General features: G+C 41.5%; 1 protein-coding gene across 4 annotated transcripts in view; it reads right to left on the reverse strand.

The window, feature by feature from the left end:
- Nucleotides 1–26,433, reverse strand: part of VEZT (vezatin, adherens junctions transmembrane protein) — a 56,166-nt gene that overhangs the window by 16,956 nt on the left and 12,777 nt on the right. Inside the window, exons 1-7 of one of the 4 annotated variants that reach the window (XM_056574318.1) lie at nucleotides 20,214–20,241; nucleotides 19,504–19,589; nucleotides 13,595–13,770; nucleotides 12,299–12,580; nucleotides 5,502–5,651; nucleotides 3,865–4,012; nucleotides 1,042–1,373 (exon numbers count right to left, since the gene is read on the reverse strand). In XM_056574318.1, coding sequence (XP_056430293.1) covers nucleotides 1,042–1,373; nucleotides 3,865–4,012; nucleotides 5,502–5,651; nucleotides 12,299–12,580; nucleotides 13,595–13,770; nucleotides 19,504–19,589; nucleotides 20,214–20,226 — 1,187 coding nt within the window. In that variant the 5' untranslated portion in view covers nucleotides 20,227–20,241. Of the gene's footprint in view, nucleotides 1–1,041; nucleotides 1,374–3,864; nucleotides 4,013–5,501; nucleotides 5,652–12,298; nucleotides 12,581–13,594; nucleotides 13,771–19,503; nucleotides 19,594–20,213; nucleotides 20,242–26,433 lie in introns of those variants that run through there. The other 3 variants (XM_056574317.1, XM_056574316.1, XM_056574314.1) reach the window with 3 other exon arrangements.

Here is a 26,433-nt window from a genome sequence, read left to right on the forward strand (position 1 = left end):
TAGTCCTTCAAATCACTGTCTTAAAGGGTTATTCCGGCTTTATACATCATATCCCCTATACAAAGGATAGGGGATAAGATGTATGATTGCAGGGGTCCCACCGCTAGGGACCCCCGCGATCTCGGTGCAGCCTCCGTCATTCTGTGTCGGGCACTGCCTCCAAGATGGGGATGTGACGTCACGGCCATGCCCCCTCCATTCATGTCTATGGGAGGGGGCGTGACGGTAGTCACGCCCCCTCCCATAGACATGAATGGAGGGGGCGTGACATGACGTCACTGGGGGCATGGCCGTTACTTCACATCCCGAATGACGCGGAATGCCAGGGGGTTGCACAGAACCTGCGGGGGTCCCCTTTGGATAGGGGATAAGATGCATAAAGCCAGAATACCCCTTTAAAGGGGTACTCCCGTGGAAAACTTTTTTTTTAAATCAACTGGTGCCAGAAAGTTAAACAGATGTGTAAATTACTTCTATTAAAAAATCTTAATCCTTCCAGTACTTTTTAGGGGCTGTATACTACAGATGAAATGCTTTACTTTTTAGATCTCTCTGATGTCATGACCACAGTGCTCTCCGCTGACCTCTGCTGTCCATTTTAGGAACTGTCCAGAGCAGGAGAAAATCCCCATAGCAAACATATGCTGCTAAGGACAGTTCCTAAAATGGACAGCAGAGGTCAGCAGAGAGCACTGTGGTCATGACATCAGAGAAATCTAAAAAGTAAAGCATTTCCTCTGTAGTTTTCAACAGCTAATAAGTACTGGAAGGATTAAGATTTTTTAATAGAAGTAATTTACAAATCTGTTTAACTTTCTGGCACCAGTTGATTTAAAAAAAAAAAATAAAATTCCACGGGAGTACTCCTTTAAGATTTAGTGTCTAAAAGCAAGGCTGTGTAAAGAATGACTAAACTAGCCTGCTCTCAATACACCCCTGTCCTGTAGATATACTGTAACTGTATGATTCTACTAGCAACAATAGTTTGGTAAATGTAGCTTTTTGTGGTATTATATAAAACACTGGCAGTTCCAGACGTACTCATTGAGTAGCGCTTTCAGGTGTAGTTGCAGACTGCGGACAGCTCCGTGAAGGTTGTTCAGCTCTCCAGTCTCTCTCTTTTTCCTCACTGAACGATCTGAGCCAGATTGGTGTTGTGTTTCGAAGTAACGGTAATATTCATAGCTGCGCTTCAGTTCCATTAGACAGGCAGCTTGAGTATGAGGTAGATCCTGCGCCACATCACACCAGATGTAGTGTGGAAGCATCTCTGGGCCAGTAAGTGGACCATTGCATGCATTCTCAGGAGAAAGCAGTAGGGCCAGGCGGCGAAAGAACTCTGAACTCTGCCCTATCCAAAGCTGGAATAGAACCTGTGAAAACAGACAGTAAGCTCTTTATGTCTGATATAAGTAGGAAAAAAAAAACATTTATACTGCAAAAAAAAACAAAAAACATATTGCCAAAATAGTTCTGTCTGTAGAAGAGATAACATACATGTATTATACCTTTATATGTGTATAGATGTATTTATATACTAACAACTGATTGTCTGTTTCAGTATACAGTGAATTCTCCCTTAGCGGACACCTCCCAATAGTGGACAGTTTTTAATTCCCCGGCAGAGTCCCATAAGACAATGTATTTGCACCCTCCGAATAGGGGACATTCCCAATAGTGGACGCGGACACACCCAACAGGGGACAATGGGGGACAAAACACTCCCAACAGGAGACAAAACACTCCCAATAGGGGACAACCAGGCTAATGTGCTGGCCCTACCTTGTACACAGCGTAAGCCAATACCCCAGTGAGGGGCAAAGGCCCCAACTGCATCCCCCTGCAGCAGCCCCAGCACAGAAGCAGAAGACCGCTGTTTAAATAGTGGTCTCGTGCTTCTGTACAACTGCTGGCCACATCATTCACCCCCTCCTTCCCTGATGCCACTTTATTCCCCCTGGGTCAAATCATCTCCCCCCCCCCCCTTTTTTACCCCCTGTGCCATATCATTTCCTCTTGATAAAGAGGGGTGATGAATTTACACACAGGGTAATAAAGGGAGAATGAAAGGGTACAAGGGGGGGGGATCAAGAAGAAATAATGTGGCACAGGGGGTAAGGGGGGATAATTTGGCACAAGGTGGCACAGGGTATAAAGGTGGATGAAATTATGGAGGGATAAGGAGTGATTAAACAGCACTGGGAAATTGTACTGTAATATTCCTTTTTTATTATGTTTTATAGGTAATTACAGTCTGGAGTGGGTACAGAGCAGTATTCAGACATTTAGAAAGCTTTTTGAACCTTTTTTCCCAATAGGGGGACATCTCTCAATAGCCGACACTTTTTTATTCCCCGCGAGTGTCCGCTATTGGGAGATTCTACTATATAACTATTTCACATAGAATAATTCTGGATTATCTTTCCATTGCCCTGTTCCTCTGTTATTCCCTCTTGATATCTATGATTAAATTGACAACTGGGTGTTACTAGTTGGGGGTGGGAGTGAGCCCCTACACAATGTCACTGGCAAATCAGTGCTGACTCACCTAGACACACCACTTTTAGTAGAGAAATAGTAACACTTATTTGTGAATTTATTCATACATTTCTAGAAGGAATAAAAGAAGAATACCACAAGACAAAAGCTATAAAATATTTGAGAAATACAAATATTTACTAAAAGAAAGGCTCTCTTTCACAAGAATTATACATTTTCTTTTCAAACACTGAAATGATGTGACTACAGCTTTTCAAGGGTATATTTCTTGGTTATTTAAATCACTTCCATCATTGCATAAAATGTTAATATGCCAAAGTATGCAAATTCCTTTAAGAAGAAAACTCCCTCTTTAGTGCCACCTATAAAATAAAAATAGTCCAGGAGATCAATACCGAAAAACAAAAACAAAGGAAACCGCAGTACTTCAATTTAGGTCCACAAGATAGGCAACATTTCCCTCTCACCTACTGTTTCCCTCCACTCTCCTTGTAGATTATAAGCCCTCGGGGGCAGGGCCCTTTTCTCCTCTATATCAGTCTGCAATTTAGTCTGTCAGGTTTCGGCTCTGGTATAGAGCCTTGAAAAAGGTTTACCAACAGCGTCAAATGTCATCTATTGCATATAGGTGACTACAGACTTGTAGGGTAGCTACATATAGTGGAAGAAAGTATTCTACCTGACGAGGGGAGAGAACACCGAAACAGCAGTATACAGACGGGTGTTTTCAAGGTCTTTGTTTCCTGTTGGTGACAGGAAATAATTCTTTTTTTACGTGCAGAGGCTGAAATCCCACCCTAGTTATGTTCAGCTCATCAAGATAAACAAGTTAAAGGGGTACTCCACTGGCCAGCGTTCAGAAGTAAATGTTCTGTACGCTGTTTTTGCGCTACGTTTCCACGCCTCTCATGACATCATGGCCACGCCCGCTTAATGCAAGTCTATAGAAGGGGGTGTGACGGACATCACCGTGATGTCGCTAGAGTCGTGGCCGACCCTCGCAGCACGAAAACAGCGTACAGAACATTTACTTCCGAACACTGGCCAGAGGTGTACCCCTTTAAGTGTATAAAAGCTGATCACAACAGGTTTTCAGCCTCTGGATGTTAACAATATTACTCGCAAAAATACAGATCTTAAATATTATAAAAAAGGATATTACAAAGCTGTGGAACATTTTATCATGAAACAAAGTTTAGCTACATAAAACTAGAGAAAAAAAGAAAGAAATTGAAGAGCAAACACACTCGCCATGTACTATTATCAGATAAACTTGCTTAACGAAAACATTAACTGTCAACACCAAATAATAAAATCACTTAAGTAAATACAGAAAAGCAGAAATAAATACATAATGGTGATTACCTTCAAAGCAGGGAGGCTGAAGCCATCTGTTAAATTATGGGCCTCCTCCTCGGAAACCTGCTCCTCACTTAATCCCAGACCCAGGTCTTTCAATGGAACAACGCAGATGTAGTTAGTCACATTGTCTATCTCAGAGTTTAAGGGATAAGTTTAGTCAGAGTTAAGGAAAAACTAAAACCAATTCATTAAAGAAAGTTAAAACTGGTATTGAATATACGTATGTGTGTGTGTGTATGTGTGTGTATGTTTGCATATAATTATTTAATATATATATATATATATATATATATATATATACACATACACACACACACACACACACACACAGTATTCAAGTTTATATTTACCTTTATTCATTCTTCGTAGGTTTGATACAACTATAGTGTCATGTTTTTGTTGTGTATACTGCCATTATTTATGTAATTATTAGGATGTATGTAAATTATACAAGTTTAGGCACAATTCACATTATGTGGTATTCATGTATTCAAAATGTGACTTTTCTATGCATGCTACAATCTTAGTAATACTATTAAGCCCTTCCTTTGAGTAAGGTAAGGGTTAAATTGTGAACAAATGGTTGTATTTAATTAGTAACCAGTAAGGCTGTGTTCACATGGCAGTCTAGACCCATCCCGTTCTTCTCTCGTCAAAAATAAAAATAGACTTTTAAAAAAACAGACAATAATGGATGCAAACTGATGTTATCCGTTTGGATCCGTTATTTTTCAGTTAATAAACAAACAAAACATTTTCTTTTGTTCTGAGCATGCTCACAAAAACGGATCAAAAAAAATGGATTGAAAAAACTGATGCAAAAGGATGACATTGAAGGCTCATTCGTTTTCCATAAACTTCAATGTTAAATTTACTGTATCCGTTTTTTCTTCCTTTTTTTTGGAAGGAAGAAAAAATACTGCATGTACCGTTTATTCTGCCATCAAAAAATGGATTGTAAAAAAAATCCCATTGATATGTATGGGATTTTTTAAAAACCGTTTTTAATCCGATTACAGCCTGCAAGAACGGAACCGAAACAGGGATAAAAAGACGGGGACAGATGGTCGTGTGAACGAACCCTAAGACTATAAAACTCTAATATTTGTTTACAATGATTAAGGGGGTACTCCAGCGCTCCAGCATTCTGAACATTTTGTTCAGAACGCTTGGAACCGGAGGCTGTGATCGTGACCTCACGGCCATTCCCCCTCGTCCCATCACGCCACGGCCTCTACAAATGAATGGAGGGGCATGGCATGACATCGTGAGGGGGTGTGACTGTGATGTCACTACCACTGCCGCCGAAACCCGGGTGCTGCAGGAGATGGTGGGGCCCCCGCGATCAGATATCTTATCCCCGATCCTTTGGATAGGGGATAAGCTGTCTAGCAGCGGAGTACCCCTTTAAGGATGCCTAGGTGCCAGAAATGTGTCGGTGTTCCAGCTGCTGTGCGATTTTTCCTGTAACGCATGAATACTTTAAATAAACAGGGACATTTTTAACTGCTTTTGCTGGATCCACTCATTGCTTGTTCAAAAGGTTTACTATAACGTGTTTACTATAATGGATTTTATAAATATTAAAGAACACCACAAGCCTTCCTTTTAAAATTCCCAACTATCTAAGCAAAGGATATCTTTTCAGCATGTACAATGTAGCAAGCCTTGAAATTCTGAAGTTAGTTTTGACCGTCCTGTAGACAGCTTTGCGCAAACCAAGGAGGTGCTGGCTGGAATGTTGTCCAAGCTTATCATATGGGCAAGCAGCACTGACCCTGTCAAGCAAACTTGAAAAGTAAAATGTGATACATCTGTACAGATGTCCCCAACCACACACACCACATACAATAAACATTCAACATAGACAACTGAAACATTTTACATATAACTAGAACAATACAATTCATGAGAAAGCTATTTCTCACAAATATATTTACTATTTACATTATTCAATATTTACTAGACTCTCTGCACTATTATTTTTAGGGATCGACCAATATCGATTTTTTAGGGCTGATACCGATAATCTGTGAACTTTGAGGCCGATAGCTGATAACTTATACCAATATTCCGGTATAAGTTATCGGCTATTTCTCCCAACCCGACCCCCCCACCCCCCCCCCCGGCCCTGCAGGAGCCGCTGCAGATCAAGGATTTAAAGCAGCGCTCTAAATAAATGAACTGCAGCGGCTTTTGCGGGGCCAGAGACCGCCGCCGCCATCCGCTTCTCTCCCCCTGCCTGTCCTGGGGTCCTCCTGAATCCAACCACCACCACCACCGCTGCCCCCCTGCCTATCCTCTGGCCAGAGACCGCCGCTGCCCGCTTCTCTCCCCTCTGTCTGTCCTGGGGTCCTCCCTAGTCCAACCACCACCGCTGCGCCATTGCCTCCCCCATCACAGGTTTTAGAATTACCTGTTCCCGGGGTCCGCGCTACTTCTGGCTCCGGCGGCGTCCTGAGCTGTCACTGTGCGTACTGATGGTGACGTCACGTTGAGGACGTCACTTGTCATTGCGCAGCGCTCAGCAATAGCGCAGGACGCTGCCGTTGCCAGAAGTAGCGTGGACCCCGGGAACAGGTAATTATAAAACCGGGGATGGGGGAGGCAATTGGTCGGCGGCGGCAGTCTCTGGCCGGGGGGGCGGGGCATTATCAGCATATCGGCAAGGTAATTGCCAATACTGATAACGTCCAAAATCGTGAATATCGGCCGATAATATTGGCCAAACCGATAATCGGTCAATCCCTAATTATTTTTATATTTGCAGTAATGTCTTTGACTGTTTCCCCTGGCTATCACTGTGGCACAGATAACATTTTTATATTTTTCACATACAATTATCAGATAAGTTTCAATGACTTTGTATTAATTCCATAGTGCACATATCCACACTTCATGTGTGAAATAAATGGCACTAGGTTCCTCCATGTACGTGAAAGCAATTTTCTTATAGATGAGCATGCAACATTTATTTCAGGATACTGATATTCAGAACTGCATTACTGAAGCTATAACCTTATGGGAAATGATTAAATAACAACATGGAAACTATTACCTGAACCATTTACTGCACATTTTACATACTGTTTAGATACTGCAAACACTATACAATCAGGAACCAGATTATGTGCTAACAAAGGAGAGATTAAATAGGAAATTTTATTAAAGGGGTACTCGGCCCTAGACATCTTATCCCCTATCCTGCCGCTGGGGACCCCGCGATCTCCCTGCTGCACCCGGCGTTCGTTTATTGTTGGGTGCAGCGCCGGAGGCTCGCGACATTACGGCCGCACCCCCTCAATGCAAGTCTATGGAAGGGGCAGGACCGCCGACATGCCCCCTCCCATTGACTTGCATTGAGGGGGTGTGGTCGTGACATCACAAGCCTCCGCCCCACATCGCCAGTAATCCGCCACAGAGTGAAGTCTGGGGTGCCACAGCCATAATCCCGGGGTGGGGCCCCCGCAATCATACATTTTATCCCCTAGCCTTTAGATAGGGAATAAGATGTCTAGGGGTGGAGTACCCCTTTAAGGTTTCTTTTTTAACATGATATTCAGTCACTACTCAAAGCCATGCAAGTATTCTTCAGCACAGAGAGCTTTATTTATGCCTGTGTTTATATTAGAATGAGGCCAGACGGTAAATATTTATTTAGGAAAAATGAAAGTTATGCTCTGGAACTCTATAGTCAACAAATGTAAGTAATCTGGAATCTCTGTAATGTATCTTCATTTCCTTTCAGTTCTCACATACTGTATATTCTTGCAGGATAATTACTGCTGACAGATGTGTTTAGATTATTTTGTGTCTATATTTATTATTTGGAGTGCACCGTTTTGATGTGTTAATTGGGTATGCTGTAAAGGGGTTGTCCCCTCTGACCTGCTTAAACTGCTGAATGTTACTTCTGCATCAACCTTAGAAACCGAACATTGCAGAATGTAATGAATGGAGCGCTTGTAGCACACATACGGTGCTCGCCATTCATTGCGGGGGACATTTCTCCTCTCTTCTGGTAATTGAGGGTTGTGGCCAATAGTGGGCCCTAATAGTCACACATTTATTCACTAAACTATGAGTAAGAAATCACTTTAAATGGTAGAAATACTACTTTAAGGCTAGAGCTACATAACACTTCATGTTGTGCACAGATGTTTTGCTCAATTGGATCTAATGATTGTCATCGTGGTTGTGATGCAACATGATGCGGACCCCCAACACAACAACTGCACAAAATCCAACTTTGATGGATTTATGATTGCAAATCACAAGTTGCATGCAACTATGCTAAGGCTACATTCACATTATGTTTAGTTACTACGGCTGCCAGGTACAACTGGAAAATAAAAAAAAATGGGAGCTTCCGTATCCCAGCTGGATCGGCGCCGAAACCCACTTTAAATGAGCCGACTTGAGTCAGATAGTCATTTTTGCCCCGTATCTGGTTTTGTGACTGGACTTAAAACCGAGGTATACTACGTAATGTGAATGCAGTCTAACACTGACATCAATGTAAGTTGTATGCTTTATGCTAGTGACGTCTTGTAATTTGGCAATTTTCTTTTTTTTTTTTGTCAAATCGCAACTGTAATAAAAATTAGCATAGATCAAAAAAGACCTGCACAATCAACAAGTGAGGCACTTGATATATGTAAGCAATGTTTTGCCTATAGTCCCATACTGCATTATATGGAACACATACCATGATGCTCAGCTGCAAGGTCTTTTAAATATAGCAGAAACAGTTCAACCAGAGTTGTAGAGAAATCAACAGCACTTACTCACGTGTAAAACTTCAATTTTCTTTATTCAAGCCCAGTCAGAATTTAGAGAATTCACATGGCCTGAGTATTCTCTTTGTTGTACCAGTTATGTATTCAGACTGGGTTTGTATAAAGAAAACTGATGTTTTACATGTAAGGATGCATTCACACCACGCGTTTGCAATACAGTTCCCGTATACCGTATGGAACTGTATTGAAAACCGTATGCACTGATTCTCCATTGATAACCGTATGCCAAACGATGCATCCGGTTGTGTCTGTTTTGCATCCAGTACGGTTTTGGCAGTTTTTTTCCCCCGTACCTAAAACAAAAGCCTACCACCTATCAAACAAGTGAAACTTTATTCATAATGGAGTGAAAAGTTAAAAATGTATACTTTTTTTCTTAAAAAAACAGATGCAACCGGACATCATTTTTCAAACCATATACAGTTTTTAACTGTATACAGGTTAAAATTTGTACACACATTTTGATACAGTTTAGTCAGGTTTTGAGTAATCAGTTTTTCATCAAAAACCTGATATGGGAACTGTATTGCAAAAACGTGGTGTGAATGCAGCCTAAGGCTGGGTTTACACCACGTTATTGCAATACAGTTCCCATAAACATTTTCAATTTGAAAACCGTATGGAACCGTATTGAAAACCGTATGCATTGACTCTCCATTGAAAACCGTATGCCAAAAGATGCATCCGGTCATGTCAGTTTTGCATCTTGTATGGTTTTGTCAGTTTTTTTTTTTTCCTGTACCCAAAACCGTAGCCTACCACGGTTTTTGGTTCGGGTAAAAAACCGTATTGAAACATATACGGTGTTTTTTTTTTTTTTTTTTTAACATGGGAGTCAATGGGAACCATACAGAATCTTATGTGCGTACGGTTCCATTCGGTTTTTACCATACGGTTTTTTACTTTGCACAGTTTTTTTCTTGAAGTTTCAATCAAACAAGTGAAACTTTATTCATAATGGAGTGAAAAGTTAAAAACTTATACATTTTCTTTCTTAAAAAATGGATGCAACCGGACATCATTTTTCAATCCGTATACGGATTAAAATTAGTACACATGTTTTGATACAGTTTTAGTCAGGTTCTGAGGAATCCGTTTTTTTTATGAAAAACCTGATACGGGAACTGTAGTGTGAAGTGTGAACCCAGCCTAAGTGAGTGCCGTTGATTTTTCAGGTTGATCTGTTTCTGCAACTGTAATAAAGCTGCATAAATATTGATGCATTTTGATGCTGTGTTATACCTGTTGTTGTGTTGTCCTAGCCTTATAGGGGGAGATTTATCAAAACCTGTGCAGAGGAAAAGTTGCCCAGTTGCCCATAGCAACCAATCAGATCGATTCTTTCATTTTTCACAGGCCTTGTTAAAAATGAAAGAAGTGATCTGATTGGTTGCTATGGGCAACCGGGCAACTTTTCCTCTGCACAGGTTTTGATAAATCTCCCCCATAGAGTAAAGAGATAGTCCGGATGGCATAAATTCTTCAAGCTGGTGCACACAAAGCATTTGAAAAACTGCACTGCAGCTTTTGATGCAGTTTCATGGGCCAAAGCCAGAAGTGGATCCAGCTGGAATGAGAAGTCATTACTACATATTTATCATTCTTGTTTTGGCCCAAAAACTGCTACTTCTCTCTTTAAAAAAAAAAAAAAAAAGAGGCAGGTGTGTCACTATCCATTAAAATGGTTTGTCCAATTCAGCTTTTTATCCCCTATTGACAGGATACAGAATAGCAAGAAAATCAGTGGGGGTCCAACTGCTGGGACCCCAGTTGATCCAGAGAATGGGGACATAATTGTCCCTGGAAAAAATGGTGTGGACTGCATCCGCGCAGACACCGCTCTATTCCTTCTTTATGGGGTCGCTAAACGATTCTGCAGTACTTCCATAAGTGACCCACAGCAGAGAATTCCTTTTAAAAAAAATACACTGCTCAAAAAATAAAGGGAACACTTAAACAACACAATGTAACTCCAAGTCATTCACACTTCTGTGAAATCACACTGTCCACTCAGGAAGCAACACTGATTGACAATTTCACATGCTGTTGTACAAATGTAACAGACAACAGGTGGAAATTATAGGCAATTAGCAAGACACCCCCAATAAAGGAGTGGTTCTGCAGGTGGTGATCACTGACCAATTCTCAGTTCCTATGCTTCCTGGCTGATGTTTTTGTCACTTTTGAATGATGGCGGTGCCTTCACTCAAGTGGTAGCATGAGACGGAGTCTACAATCCACACAGTGACTCAGGTAGTGCAGCTCATCCAGGATGGCACATCAATGCAAGCTGTGGCAAGAAGGTTTGATGTGTCTGTCAGCGTAGTGTCCAGAGCATGGAGGTGCTACCAGGAGACAGGCCAGTACATCAGGAGCGGTGGAGGAGGCCGTAGGAGGCCGACAACCCAACAGCAGGACTGTTACCTCTTCCTTTTTGCAAGGAGAAGCAGGAGGAGCACTGCCAGAGCCCTGAAAAATGACCTCCAGCAGGCCACAAATGTGCATGTGTCCACTCAAACGGTCAGAAACAGATTCCATGGTGGTGGTGTGAGGGCCCGACATCCACAGGTGGGGGTTGTGCTTACAGCCCAACACCGTGCAGGACGTTTGTCATTTGCCATAGAACACCAAGGTTGGCAAATTTGCCATTGGCGCCCAGGTGCTCTTCACAGATGAAAGCAGGTTCCCACTGAGCACATGTGACAGACGTGACAGAGTCTGGAGACACCGTGGAGAACTTTCTGCTACCTGCAAAATCTTGAAGCATGACTGGTTTGTCAGTGGGTCAGTAATGGTGTGGAGTGGCATTTCTTTGGGGGGCTGCACAGCCCTCCATGTGCTTGCCAGAGGTAGCCTGACTGCCATTAGGTACCGAGATGAGATCCTCAGACTACTTGTGAGACCATATGCTGGTGCGGTTGGCTCTGGGTTCCTCCTAATACAAGACAATGCTAGACCTCATGTGGCTGGAGTGTCAGCAGTTCCTGCAAGAGGAAGGCATTGATGCTATGGAATGGCCTGCCCGTTCCCCCGACCTGAATGTGATTGAGCACATCTGGGACAACATGTCTCGCACCACAGACTGTCCAGGAATTGGCGCATCCTTTGGTCCAGGTCTGTGAGCGGCAATACGCATCATGGCCACTCCCCCTGCTCCATGAGCTAGGCCAAGAACGGCTACGATGTGCGAGTACACTGAACATACACACTGTGACTCGCACATCGCAGTGTGTCTGCTCGTAGCAGCGTATTGCCGCTCCGAGCAGGTACATCTAAAGGCACCACGTAGTGGTCCTTCCGCGGCGTATCCGAAGCGTAAAATACGCTGTGGATCACCCGTGTGAACGTACCCTTAAGGGAAAAAAAAAAACCCTGTCACATGACATTAAAAAAGTATCGGTTAGTACTCGGTCTTAAAAAAATGGTATTAGGACATCCCCAGAAACTATGCATCTAATGCTTAAAAATGAAGATTGACAAATTCATTACAGGTTTTCAATGTAACTGTTAGGTAATAAGTTTATACACAACTAAAAACATGACTGATCTTTTATAGTGCATGTTTAGGCATACATGCTTTACACTGTACAATAGTACTTTGCACACTGAACTACTAAATACTGAACTTAAACACTTACAGGGTAAATCCTCGAGAGATAACTTCTGTCTCCTGAATAAGACGCAGGGATTTTCTCACAAGGTTAGTAAAGGCTCGGCTATTGGCTACAGTGGTTTCCAACTGGTCACAGTATTTCTTTAGCTTGACCTGCAGCCTGGCAGCGCCCCATGTTCTCAGCACACGCTGGACAGCAAAAATGGCAAAGAAAAGAAGGCTGGGGCCCCAGATGAACAGGGATGGAAAGTGCCAAGATTTCAGTGCAGCCATGGCGCTGAGAAACGCAAATGCAACAGACATCTCCCTGCAGGATGAGAGAAGAACCATCAGTCCTCAGCACATTCACAATAAGAATGGACACTGTCAAATAGTTACACTGTATGACCACATGGCTTACATGTGTGTGTGTGTGTGTGTGTGTATATATATATTATATATATATATATATTTTTTTTTTTTACATTCGAAAAGTTTTTTTTATTATTTCTTTATTTTCTTGGGGGGAGGGGGGGGGCTACAATTTGTCATTGTTGCTTTTATTATTTTGTGTAACTCCTATCTCCTCATAGATTGTAAGCTCTTGTGGGCAGGGCCCAGACCAGACCCTGTTCATCAGGGTGCCAGGTCTCAGACCCCTACTGATCAGATAAGGATGGCATATATACAATATATGGAGTATATAGATGGAGTATATACATATAGATGGAGTATATATGCAATATACATATAGATGGAGTATATATGCAATAGATGGAGTATATACAAATTTAGAAAGAAGACACAGCCGTACATCCCCATGTTGTACAATGATCTATTGCTTCTCAGCACAATTGCATAAAAATAACATCAGGCAGTTAGTATACATTGCGATCAAACTGTGCAAGCCCACTTGTCACTTCATGGCCACCTAATTCAAGTGGATCCCTAACTGAAAATGGTGAGGCGCTGTTATATTCTGAGTATAGGCCATCAATATAAAGTCATGGAAAACTACTTTTATTGCTTATGAGGGATACAAATCTGTCCTGGACATGCTACTAGGGCAGGTGCTCAGCTTTGATAATGGTTCTTTTACTGTATTGGGTCCTGCACCTCTGTTATCTTCATGTGACAAGGACAGAAATTCATCCTCTGTAAGCAGTAAAAAGATGTGCAAGTAGAGATCATTAAAACACAACAAATCGAGACAGAATATATACAGAATAATCGTACAAGTTTAAACCACTTCTAACTGATAAAATATTCAATCTTTTCTTCAGGACCACAATGGTATAAAGAAATGGATTTTAATTTAGTGAAACCACTTGCTGGACTATACCAAATATTAGGTGTTGCTAGGGAGCCTAGGGATGGAAGATGGCGCTTCTGTTGTTTCTGGGTCTGACCAGCAGACAGGATTCCCGGGTCAAGCAGCTCAATCAGCTCCACATCCTCCTGTATCAGGACTTCCTGCAGCAGGATTGTACGAAGACTATCAAGTCGGAACCCAATATCCTAAGAGGGTGGAGACAAGAAAAACAGATGAATATTAACCCTTTTATAGGAATGTGTCTTGTCAAATATATATATATACATACATACATATACAGTCATGGCCGTAAATGTTGTCAAGCCTGAAATTTTTCAAGAAACTGAAGTATTTATCAAAGAAAAGGATTGCAGTAACACATATTTTGCTATACACATGTTTATTCCCTTTGTGTGTATTGGAACTAAACCAAAAAAAAGAGGAAAAAAAGCAAATTGGACATAATGTCACACCAGACTCCAAAAATGGGCTGGACAAAATGATTGGCACCCTTTCAAAATTGTGGAAAAGTAAGATTGCTTCAAGCATGTGATGCTCCTTTAAAAACTCACCTGAGGTAAGTAACAGGTGTGGGCAATAAAAAAAAAAATCACACCGGAAAGCAGATAAAAAGGAGAGAAGTTCACTTAGCCTTTGCATTGTGTGTCTGTGTGAGCCACACTAAGCATGGACACCAGGAAGAGGAGAAGTGAACTGTCTGAGGACTTGAGAACGAAAATTGTGGGAAAATATCAACAATCTCAAGGTTACAAGTCCATCTCCAGAGATCTAGATTTGCCTTTGTCCACAGTGCGCAACATTATCAAGACGTTTGCAGCCCATGGCACTGTAGCTAATCTCCCTGGGTGTGGACGGAAGAGAAAAATTGATGAAAGGTGTCAACGCAGGATAGTCCAGATGGTGGATAAGCAGCCCCAAACAAGTTCCAAAGATATTCAAGCTGTCCTGCAGGCTCAGAGAGCATCAGTGTCAGCGTGAACTATCCGTCAACATTTAAATGAAATGAAACGCTATGGCAGGAGACCCAGGAAGACCCCACTGCTGACACAGACATAAAAAGCAAGACTACATTTTGCCAAAATGAAATTGAGTAAGCCAAAATCCTTCTGGGAAAACGTCTTGTGGACAGATGAGACCAAGATAGAGCTTTTTGGTAAAGCACATCATTCTACTGTTTACCGTAGACAGAATGAGGCCTACAAAGAAAAGAACACAGTACCTACAGTGAAATATGGTGGAGGTTCAATTATGTTTTGGGATTGTTTTGGTGCCTTGAATGTGTGCAAGGCACCATGAAATCTGAGGATTACCAACAGATTTTGGGTCGCACTCTACAGCCCAGTGTCAGAAAGCTGGGTATGTGCCCGAGATCTTGGGTCTTCCAGCAGGACAATGACCCCAAACACATGTCAAAAAGCACCCAGAAATGAAGTGGTCAGGAATGAGTCCAGATCTAAATCCCATTGAACACCTGTAGAGAGATCTTAAAATTGCTGTTGGGAAATTAGAGAGCTATGGAGCAGTTTGCAAAGGAAGAGTGGTCCAACAATCTGGCTGAGAGGTGTAAGAAGCTTATTGATGGTTATATGAAGCGACTGATTTCAGTAATTTTTTCCAAAGGGTGTGCAACCAAATATTAAGTTAAGGGTGCCAATAATTTTGTCCAGCCCATTTTTGGAGTTTGGTGTGACATTATGTCTAATTTGCTTTTTTTCCTCCCTTTTTTGGTTTAGTTCCAATACACACAAAGGGAATAAAACATGTGTATAACAAAACATGTGTTACTGCAATCCTTTTCTGTCAGAAATACTTAATTTTCTTCAAAAATTTCATGGGCACCAACATTTACGGCCATAACTGTATATACAGAGTGGGCCATTTATATGGATACACCTTAATAAAATGGGAATGGTCGGTGATATTAACTTCCTGTTTGTTGCACATTAGTATATGTGAGGGGGGAAACGTTTCAAGATGGGGGGGTGACCATGGCGGCCATTTTGAAGTCGGCCATTTTGAATCCAACTTTTGTTTTTTCAATTGGAAGACGGTTATGTGACACATCAGAATTATTGGGAATTTCACAAGAAAAACAATGATATGCTTGATTTTAACGTAACTTTATTCTTTCATGAGTTATTTACAAGTTTCTGACCACTCATAAAATGTGTTCAATGTGCTGCCCATTGTGTTGGATTGTCAATGCAACCCTCTTCTCCCACTCTTCACACACTGATAGCAACACCGCAGGAGAAATGCTAGTACAGGCTTCCAGTATCCGTAGTTTCAGGTGCTGCAGAATGGGTAAAACAAAAATTGGAACAGGACCCTCAGTTTCCGCAGAAGATTTTGTTCAGTGATGAGGCAAACTTTTATGTGAATGGTGAAGTTAACAAACAAAACCACCGCTATTGGTCTGACACTAACCCACATTAGATAGATCCCTCCAAGACAGTTGGAACACAAAAATTGATGGTATGGTGTGGTATATGGGGTACAAAGATAGTGGGGCCATTCTTCATCAATAGAAACCTCAAGGCCACTGGATACGCGAAATTGCTACATGATGATTTGTTTCCCTCTTTATGCAGTGAATTTGGCACGTTCCCTGAGTTTTTCCAGCAAGATGGTGCATCACCACATTATGAGTGTCAGGTCTGAGCATTCCTAGATGAACAGTTTCCTGGAAAGTGGATTGGTCGTCGTGAGCCAGTTGAATGGCCCCCAAGGTCTCCCGATCTGACCCCCTTAGACTTTTATCTTTGGGGTCATCTGAAGGAAATTGTCTATGCTGTGAAGATACGAGATGCGCAGCACCTGAAACTACAGATACTGGAAGCCTGTGCTAGCATTTCTCCTGCAGTGTTGCTATCAGTGTGTGAAGAGTGGGAGAAGAGGGTTGCATTGACAATCCAACACAATGGGCAGTACATTGAACACATTTTGTAAGTGGTCAGAAACTTGTAAATAACTCATGAAAGAATAAAGTCACACTAAAACCAAGCACATCATTGTTTTTCTTGTGAAATTCCCAATAAGTTTGATGTGTCACATGACCCTCTTCCTATTGAAAAAACAAAAAAGTTGGATTCAAAATGGCCGACTTCAAAATGGCTGCCATGGTTACCACCCATCTTGAAAAGTTTCCCACCTCACATATACTAATGTGCCACAAACAGGAAGTTAATATCACCAACCATTCTCGTTTTATTAAGGTGTATTCATTTAAATGGCCCACCCTGTACATATATATATTTTCCACACAGAAAAGAAAAAGCTGCAGTTGCAGGCATAATAATGCTAATGACAACCTGACTGCCCAAATAGCAGTAAATCTACTTCATACAACCATATGTTTACTGGACATCCTAAGACAGTATGTTTGGTTGTGCCCTTGCTACAATAATATTAAAACACATTAGGCTGTTTAATAGTGGTTACATTGATAGAGTTTTTATAACATTATTGCTTTTTATTACTTTACCGCATCTGACTCCACTAATTAACTGGCTCGATCAACATTGTAATCATACTGCATCTTATCATAGGTTGGTAATGGCACTTAGTGCACGCTTCTGCTTCATTATTCTTTTATACTGTTGATTGTAAAATATCTTCTACACTGCCTACTCTCATTAGCCCATGTTAAAGACTAATAAGTCCAACTATAACATTGCAATGTCTTTTACAAAACCTATAGCACATACTCCTGCATATTAAAGCATGATCTCATGCGCTGTGCGGACTTATGGTTAGTTTTTTTGAAGTTACTGTTTTATGTCTATAGCAGCCTTTCTGTGCCTGTTACTCTCTCACAACATTAGGCAAGTCTCTGCCATTATTACTGTTTCTACAAAAGTAAAGAATGCAGTAACAAAAAACCCAAAACCTTAGTTCCTTCCCACACTGGGTCAGACACTCTCTAGTGTTAGGACATAAACCTAGTGTGCACTGCACTGTAGAAAAGGCAACACATCACTTAACAATACCAAACCGTATAAAAACGTAGTAATTCACCAATTAAATAAACTGCTCCATGGCCCAGTTGACACGTTTTTATACATTTTAAAGGGTTACTCCGGTGCTTAGACATCTTATCCCCTATCCAAAGGATAGGGAATAAGATGCCTGATCGAGGGAGCCCCGCCGCTGGGGACCCCCGTGATCTTGCATGCGGCACCCAGTTTGTAATCAGTCCCCGGAGCGTGTTCGCTCCGGGACTGATTACCGGCGACTACAGGGCGGGGGCGGTGCGTGACGTCACGCCCCTGTGTGTTGTCACGCTCCGCCCCTCAATGCAAGCCTACGTCACGCCCCCTCCCGTAGGCTTGCATTGAGGGGCGGAGCGTGACATCACACGGGTGCGGGACGTCACGCCGCCCGCCCTGCAGTCGCCGGTAATCAGACCCAGATCGAACACTCTCTGGGGACTGATTATAAACGGGGTGCCGCGTGCAAGATCACAGGGGTCCCCAGCGGTGGGACTCCCTCGATCAGGCATCTTATCCCCTATCCAAAGATGTGTAAGCACCGGAGAACCCCTTTAAGCCATAATTCTGAGAGCCTAAAAAGAGGAAATGTAAAATTAAAGGTTTTAGGAATCTCCTCTCCCGATACATTTCTAGTTTTAGATTAGAAAAAAAACCTGTGAAAACTGTATAGGTACAATCATGATAGACTCACAGAGAAGCACAACAAATACATAAAGCAGCTTGATGAACAGTATAAAGTTCTGGTGGGCTACTGTCCGGAGACATCTGTGGGTGCCCAGCATGCCATTTATGTTTACCTACACATATTAAATGAGTAGATGAGGCCAAAACTTTCTAGGTCTAAGCAGAGCTGAGAAATACACCGACTCAACAACAGAGGACACAGTCAACTGCATCCCACAAACCTAAGCCATCAACACCAGCTTCAGCAAGCAAGATTTGCGCCAAGGGTGAGCAGTCGTTTTACTGCCAGGGTGTTACTCTGTCTATGCCATTTCTCAATGATGGCATTCATAAAGAAAAATAGAGACGGAAATCAGCCTGACCTGTGTGTCTGGCTGTAATATAAATTAATGGTATTTTCCTATAAATGTTACAGCTACAAACATGTAATGGTAAAAATTCTAAATGTCAGCAAACATAATCTATACACATGTTCATTTTCAGTACAAGGTAAGAAAGCTGTAAACTGATCTACCTTGTATTTCCCTCATTTCTACTAACCTTAGAAGTTACATAGACTTACCTCCTTTGTATGACATGAATAAGCTGCTGATATTGCTCATAATAAGTGGACTTTTTTTTTTGCAACATATTTATGTGGCTGTGAAAGCGGTTATTAGTAAAGTTCTAAACTGGCTCCTGATGACAAATTCATAAAAATATATATATTTTCTGGTCACGATCACACACACATACCCATGGCTTGTTGTGCAAGACAACCACTTCATTGTTTCAGGATAAATGGGCTTTAGGGTCACATGTAGCATATCTGCAGAGGGTAACCTGCAGCTAAAATTCCGCCTGTGGATTTTCCGCTGCTAAATTCTGCAAACGGAATTTCTGCAGCGGAAAATCTGTTATCGAAACCCATTCACTTGATAATGGGTAGCAACATAATCGGCTTGCAGATTTTGCGATGAGGAAATTATGCTTGCAGAGTTCTGCAGCAGAAAATCTGCAAATGGAATTTCAGCTGTGGGAAGCTTGCTGCGGATGTGCTTCCCTAATAAGGTAAAAACATGGCTGCTTTCTTCCAGAAACAGCACCACACCTGTCCATGGGTTGTCTAAAGTCTAAGTGGCTGCTCATAAGTCAATATAGTAAATGAGAGACACGGAAACCAATATGAGCATTTTTACTTCTCATTCCCTGATTTCCCTGCACAAACTAGACAACAAATGTGGATAAAGATTATGTACTCACCAATAGGTGGACCTTTTCATCTTTTTTCTTTTCTTGAACAAAAGGGTTCCAACGCTGCCATATTTCAAGTGCCCTCTTGTATATGCCTGGCTGAAGAGAACAGAACAGTGTGAAGCCACTCAGCTATCCAGTAGTTAAACACACACACAAACCAGTAATAACATAAAAACCACCTGCCCTATATTGTGATGGTCTTGGTGTGCCACCAAAATAGCTCTCAGAGGGTCAGTTGTGGCCTCAATGGATCAGATTGGATCCCACAGAATCACAACATCTTAAACACTTTGTCACGTTTCTCCAGAACGGCAGAGCACTTTACCTGCCTAAAGAGGCCACTGCTATTAAGAAGTATCACTGTCTGAACCATTAAAGGGGTACTCCGCCCCAAGACATCTTATCTCCTATCCAAAGATCTCAGCACTCTGGCACGGAACGTAGTCAGGCACGGAACAGTTTGCTCCGTGCATCAGATGACTGGGGTGCCGCAGCTGGGACCCCCGCGATCAGACATCTTATAACCTATCCTTTGGGTAGGGGATAAGAAGTTTAGGGGCGGAGTAGCCCTTTAAAAACTCGAATGATATTTCTAGTGCATTGGGAATATTAAAGAAGATTATCACAGACACAAGTGCATTTCAATCTAGCTGTTTGTCACCACTAAGCAGAGAATAGTTAGATTGTGGAATAAGGTTTGTAGATCTTGTACTTGCCTGAAAATGACATTTTAGGTGGATTCTCCTGGCAGTGGAATAGGATAAAATACAGAGTTTGTTGAGCTTTGATGCTTTATAGTCTTAAAGCTTTCCCCATCTGTTCCTTTGAGATGATTAATGCCATCAATGCCACCCCAAGGGCAGCTGCTGAAAATCTGAAGAATCCATAACTGCCTAGGTCTATTATGAATGCTGGACTATAAATTGACAACTTAACCTCTTGGTTGGAAGCAAACTCATCAGTATTCCAATCCCTTTCAATGGTTGTAATAGGAACTATGGTAATATAGAAACATGGTGCAGATTTTACATCTGCGCTAGTTATTTTGCTTTTTTCTCTGCTATATGAGCAGAACAATGAAAATCACAGTGAAACCTTCATATTATACCTGATTTCGGAGAGAAAGTAATTGAGACTTGAGACAACTAGTAAAGCTTACATATCACCACGTTCTTGTTTGTGAGGCCCCAGTATGAAAAGATTGGAAGCCCCGGTCTGCACTGTGGTGATGTAGTCAGCAGTCACCTTAGCTCCACAAACTTTATGCTAGTGCCCAACGTCAATGCACCATAAAAAAAAAGAAATATTGGGATTTTTACAGGTACTGTTTTCCTGTTTTTTTCCAGCTTACTGCTGTGTCAGCTTTGCTGTGTATACTGGGACAGGGTCAGTTTTCTGTTAAAAAATCCATTGCTTATCTGCATTATAAATTTGAGGGCATATCATTACATTTTTATTTGGAAAGCCGCAAATTTTTCTGTGGTCTTGGAAAGCAGATAAGCACCAGAATCTGCACGGTATCTGCACAAAACCACATAAAAAATGACATGTCACTTTTTTTCAAATCCACATTTGGCATGGATTCCCATTAAAGGTTTCAATGCTGAATAGGCACAGATTTTAGCAAAGAAAATATAGTCCTGCCACATTTTGAGGTATGGCTGTCTTCATATAAGGCCTCATTCTAACTGCAGAATTTCCGAGCAGAATCTGGCAGAAAAATTCTGGTCAAAAATTCTGTTGCAGCAGACTCCCATAGTTCCGTGCCGGAAATTCTAAGAAATACATTGCCATCTATAGAGAAGGTGCATTTCCGAGTGGTCATAAGGCCGGCTTTTCCTGCAAGTGGCTGTCCATCCGGAAATTTTCTAAATGGACATTCCGCCGTGTAAATGGGGCCTAATAGTCTATTGCCATTTCTGAATATTAACTCCTATTCATTGCACTTGCCAGAATACACACACACCCCACTTTAAATTCTGTACTGTCCATACAGACAATACAGAATGAGCACGTGAGCATCTGAAGTAGTTAAGCCCAGGAAAGTTACCAAAATATTATAGAAAATATGTAAGTCCCAGTAAAGTTAAAATTATAGGAATACAGTATTACATTAAAAAAATAAACATTATTTCTAGTTTCCATACTTAGCGTGTTACTACTAAAAATAAGAGTGAGTTTGACAGTCTCACTATTGGAAAAGGACTGTGCGAGACACAAATAGCTGGAAGGGAGGACTGACCTTTTTTCAGTGAAACTATCATTATCATGTGACTAAAAAATCAGTGTTAAGCAGCTGCATCTAGTGAAACTTAGATCATCATATATTTGTATGAGATTTGAAACAAGTCTGAACTATGCTCTATTCTAAAAGTTCTAAGTAAACGGTTAAAGATGATGCCTCACAAATTTTATTTTGGATTCCAGACTGTAGAAGAGAAATAATGTGTTGGTACTATTAATTATTATTGTAGCAATTTTTTTTGTTTCACTTTTTGGCATCGCCTATATTACAGGCTTTATCCAGGATTAGAAAATCATAGATGATGTCTTCCAAAAAAACACCACCACAACTGTCCATAGGTATTCATTCTAATGAAACTGAGCTGCAATACCACATGCAAACTGGTGGCATGGTTTCTGGAAGAAAACAGCTATATTTTACGAATCCTAGGGGACCCCTTTAAAAGACACACATTTTTTCTATATTATGCCTATAAAATGTGTATTCAAAGAACAGCAGGGTTTATGGCAGCCGAACTGAATCAGTTGACAGAAACACAGACATGGCTTCATCTCATACAGAACTGAGGAAGAGATGAATTACAGCCCCTCAACCAGTGACAAGATATGGCAGGGAAGAGCCTCTGCTGAACCAACCCTAGTCTACACAGCAAAGCTGAAAAGAGAAGCATCATTCTGCTGAGACCAGAATAAAAACTGCAAGACTTATATATTTTTTTATAGGCATATAAAAACACCCACATATCATTAGAATAAACCTGATCAAAATAATTGTAAATAATGTCATTTTTTTAATTTAATTAAATTTCTTTAATTGTTGGATTGGACACAGATTATATGAAATCAGATTTACTGAACTTTGTTAACTAAAATGAGAATTACAAAAAAACATTTACATTATTAGATGAAGTAATACATAAGTATGTTATATTAGATATATAATCCTAGGTGTTTCATTCTAATAAAAAAAAGGAAGAGCAAATTAGTATATGTAGGCTGAGACAGTGCTTAGAAAATTCTTAAATAAAATCCACATCCTTGAGCCATGCTTTATTCTTCATAAAGACTAAGGGACTGTTTACATCACATACATTGCCTCAGTTTACCTATATGCCAGGAAAAGCTTGGAGGCTTCGATAAACGCCTAACTGTGGCACCCATCACCCACTGATTAATATGGGATCACTTAAATGTATACATGGTGAGCTTTTTTATGGCATATCCACTTAATGGGTGACATTATGGGTGATGGGCACCATTGTTACGCATCTGTTTATTGCATCCATCACAGGTTGAAGAGCACTGTACTAATGCATACCAGCCAGAACGAGACCTTTTTAGCCGTCAGGCAGCATAAGGCTATGGACACAGACAGTGTGTGAGTCTGGAGCTTTTCTTATACACAAGCTTATCGGATACCATCAATGTGATGTAGGTATACCCTAGAGATAAATTACGTTTTTGTTAATGTTGCAGATGTTAGAGGAGACTACATAGTTTTCACCATAAGGATCTGAGCCCAAAATGTGTTTGCTTGTGATGTGTTAAGGTGTAAAGGAGATACGATGGTTCTTAACCCAACAATCATGTTGCACAGCTATGCTGTACATATAATAACCTAATAACTCAAGTTACTCTCTGAGTGGGGGCTATATATACACTGCTCAAAAAAATAAAGGGAACACTTAAACAACACATTGTAACTCCAAGTCAATCACACTTCTGTGAAATCACACTGTCCACTCAGGAAGCAACACTGATTGACAATCAATTTCACATGCTGTTGTGCAAATAGAACAGACAACTGGTGGAAATTAAAGGGAATTAGCAAGACACCCCCAATAAAGAAGTGGTTCTGCAGGTGGTGACCACAGACCACTTCTCAATTCCTGTGCTTCCTGGCTGAGGTTTTGGTCACTTGAATGCTGGCGGTGTTTTCACTCTAGTGGTAGCATGAGACTGAGTCTACAACCCACACAAGTGGCTCAGGTAGTGCAGCTCATCCAGGATGGCACATCAATGCGAGCTGTGGAAAGAAGGTTGGCTGTGTCTGTCAGCGTAGTGTTCAGAGCATGGAGGTGCTACCAGGAGACAGGCCAGTACACCAGGAGATGTGGAGGAGGCCGTAGGAGGGCAACAACCCAGCAGCAGGATCACTACCTCCGCCTTTGTGCAAGGAGGAGCACTGCCAGAGCCCTGCAAAATGACCTCCAGCAGGCCCCAAATGTGCATGTGTCCACTCATACGGTCACAAACAGACTCCACAGCCAACACTGTGCAGGACGTTTGGCATTTGCCAGAGAACACCAAGATCGGCAAATTCACCACTGGCGCCCTGTGCTCTTCACAGATGAAAGCAGGTTCACACTGAGCACATGTGACAGACGTGCCAGAGTCTGGAGACGCCATAGAGAACGTTCTGCTGCCTGCAACATCCTCCAGCATGACCGGTTTGGCGGTGGGTCAGTAATGGTGTGGGGTGGCATTTCTTTTGGGAGCTGCACAGCCCTCCATATGCTTTCCAGAAGTAGCCTGACGGCCATTAGGTACCGAGATGAGATCCTCAGACCCCTTGTGAGACCATATGCTGGTGCGGTTGGCCCTGGGTTCTTCCTAATGTAAAACAATGCTAGACCTCATGTGGCTGGAGTGTGTCAGCAGTTCCTGCAAGAGGAAGGCATTGATGCTATGGACTGGCCCGCCCGTTCCCCAGACCTGAATCAAATTGAGCACATCTGGGACATCATGTCTCGCTCCCTCCATCAACGTCAAGTTGCACCACAGACTGTCCAAGAGTTGGCAGATGCTTTATTTAAGGTCAGGCAGGACATCCCTCAGGAGACCATCCGCCACTTCATCAGGAACATGCCCAGGCATTGTAGAGAGGTCATATGGGCACGTGGAGGCCACACGCACTACTGAGCCTCATTTTGACTTGTTTTAAAGGACATTACATCAAAGTTGGATCAGCCTGTAGTGTGGTTTTCCATTTTGATTTTGAGTGCGACTCCATATCCAGACCTCCATGGGTTGATAAATTTGATTTCCATTGATCATTTTTGTGTGATTTTGTTGTCAGCACATTCAACTGTGTAAAGACGAAAGTATTTCATACATTCAGATCTAGGATGTGTTATCTTAGTGTTCCCTTTATTTTTATGAGCAGTGTATTTCTCAATCATAGAGGATTCACTATGCTTATCCCTACCCTTAGCGGGTAAATCCAAAGTTTCAAGCCCAAATGATCTTCAGCTCCAGCATTGGGAGAGACTCTGGCCATTCTGGGCGGTACAGTTGTTGAGGCAACCATACCCTGTCCAGCTAGTTTCATGCACAAGCCCTTTCCTGATGAGCAGGTCTCGTACACAAAACGCTGGGTGTGATACGGCCATGTTGGCAAATTTATCGCCCATTGTGGTCTGCTTCTCCCCATGCTGGAGCTGAAGATCGCACAGGCTTAAAACTTTAGATTTACCCTTAAACATTTTTACTGCATAATTCCAGTTGTGTTTCCACATGGTTTTGATAAATTGATTACAATTAGTAAAATAAAGACAATGTGTCAACCTTTTGTACATAAACATACCACATGAAAATCTCTTGTAGAATGCTTTGTCAGGTATCAAGTATAGCCTCTAAAACTGATAACACATCAAAAAGAGAAACCCAAAAAGGAGAAGCTTAAACCACTGGAATTTGTTAAAGCCGTGTGGTTTGAGGTTTCTGTTTTGTTTCTGTATACTTTGCTCCAATAATGAAAGAAAATGACTTGCAGAAAATATAGAGTACAGCAAGCCTAATAATAGTAAAAACAATATGAATGCATGATAATTAATACAAATCTAATACACAAGGTACAATATTTCAACTGAACAATTCGAGAAAACCAAACATCGCAAAACGAATAGTTCTACAAAACATTGTTTTACCGTAATCCTAACCAATCTGAAGCAATTTAGTTAAAGGGAAACTCCAATTTGTTCTTAAACTATTGTGCAGCCCACAGCTTGATAGCAACCTGTCTAAAAGTAATGCTTTAAAAATGTGCACTATAAATTCCTTTCCTGAGAGGCCATTTCCCCAGGCAACAGCCAATGTTAAAATGCACTGTGTGGTAGAGCCTCCTGCCGGTCTCCTAGGTAACCGTACCGCGTAAGACCCAAAGCCATTACATTGTACAGCTCTGGGTCTGGCACTGGTACAGTTACCTTGGAGACCAGTGGGAGGATCAGGCACATAAAACTGTTTATGAAAGGGGCAGAAACTGTCTCCTGTTACCCCTTTCCAGAGAGGGAAGCAGAGGATAGTTTGTTTGTGTGTGTTTGCTTGATACTTCTCAGCTCTGTTAGGCTGCTGTCACACATATCACGAAAAACCACATAAAAAAAGAAAAAAAACATGGTGAAAATAAAAAAAAACAGCCTTAAATTTCCAATGCAGATCTTTAAAGTAAAATACATGACAGCTATTCCCAGTGGGGACAAAGTGTGGGGGGGGAGGGGGGGGGAATTCATCAAAACCTGTGCAGAGGAAAAATGTCACAGTTTCCCAGAGCAACCAATCAGATCACTTCTTTAATTTAGTTTTATTTTTTAAAAGGCCTCTGAAAAATATAAGAAGCAATCTGATTGGTCGCTATGGGCAACTTTTTCTCTACACAGGTTTTGATAAATCTCTCCCATCATTTCTCAT

This window comes from Hyla sarda, chromosome 4, assembly GCF_029499605.1.
Source record: "Hyla sarda isolate aHylSar1 chromosome 4, aHylSar1.hap1, whole genome shotgun sequence".
In the NCBI taxonomy this organism is placed as follows: Eukaryota; Metazoa; Chordata; class Amphibia; order Anura; family Hylidae; genus Hyla; species Hyla sarda.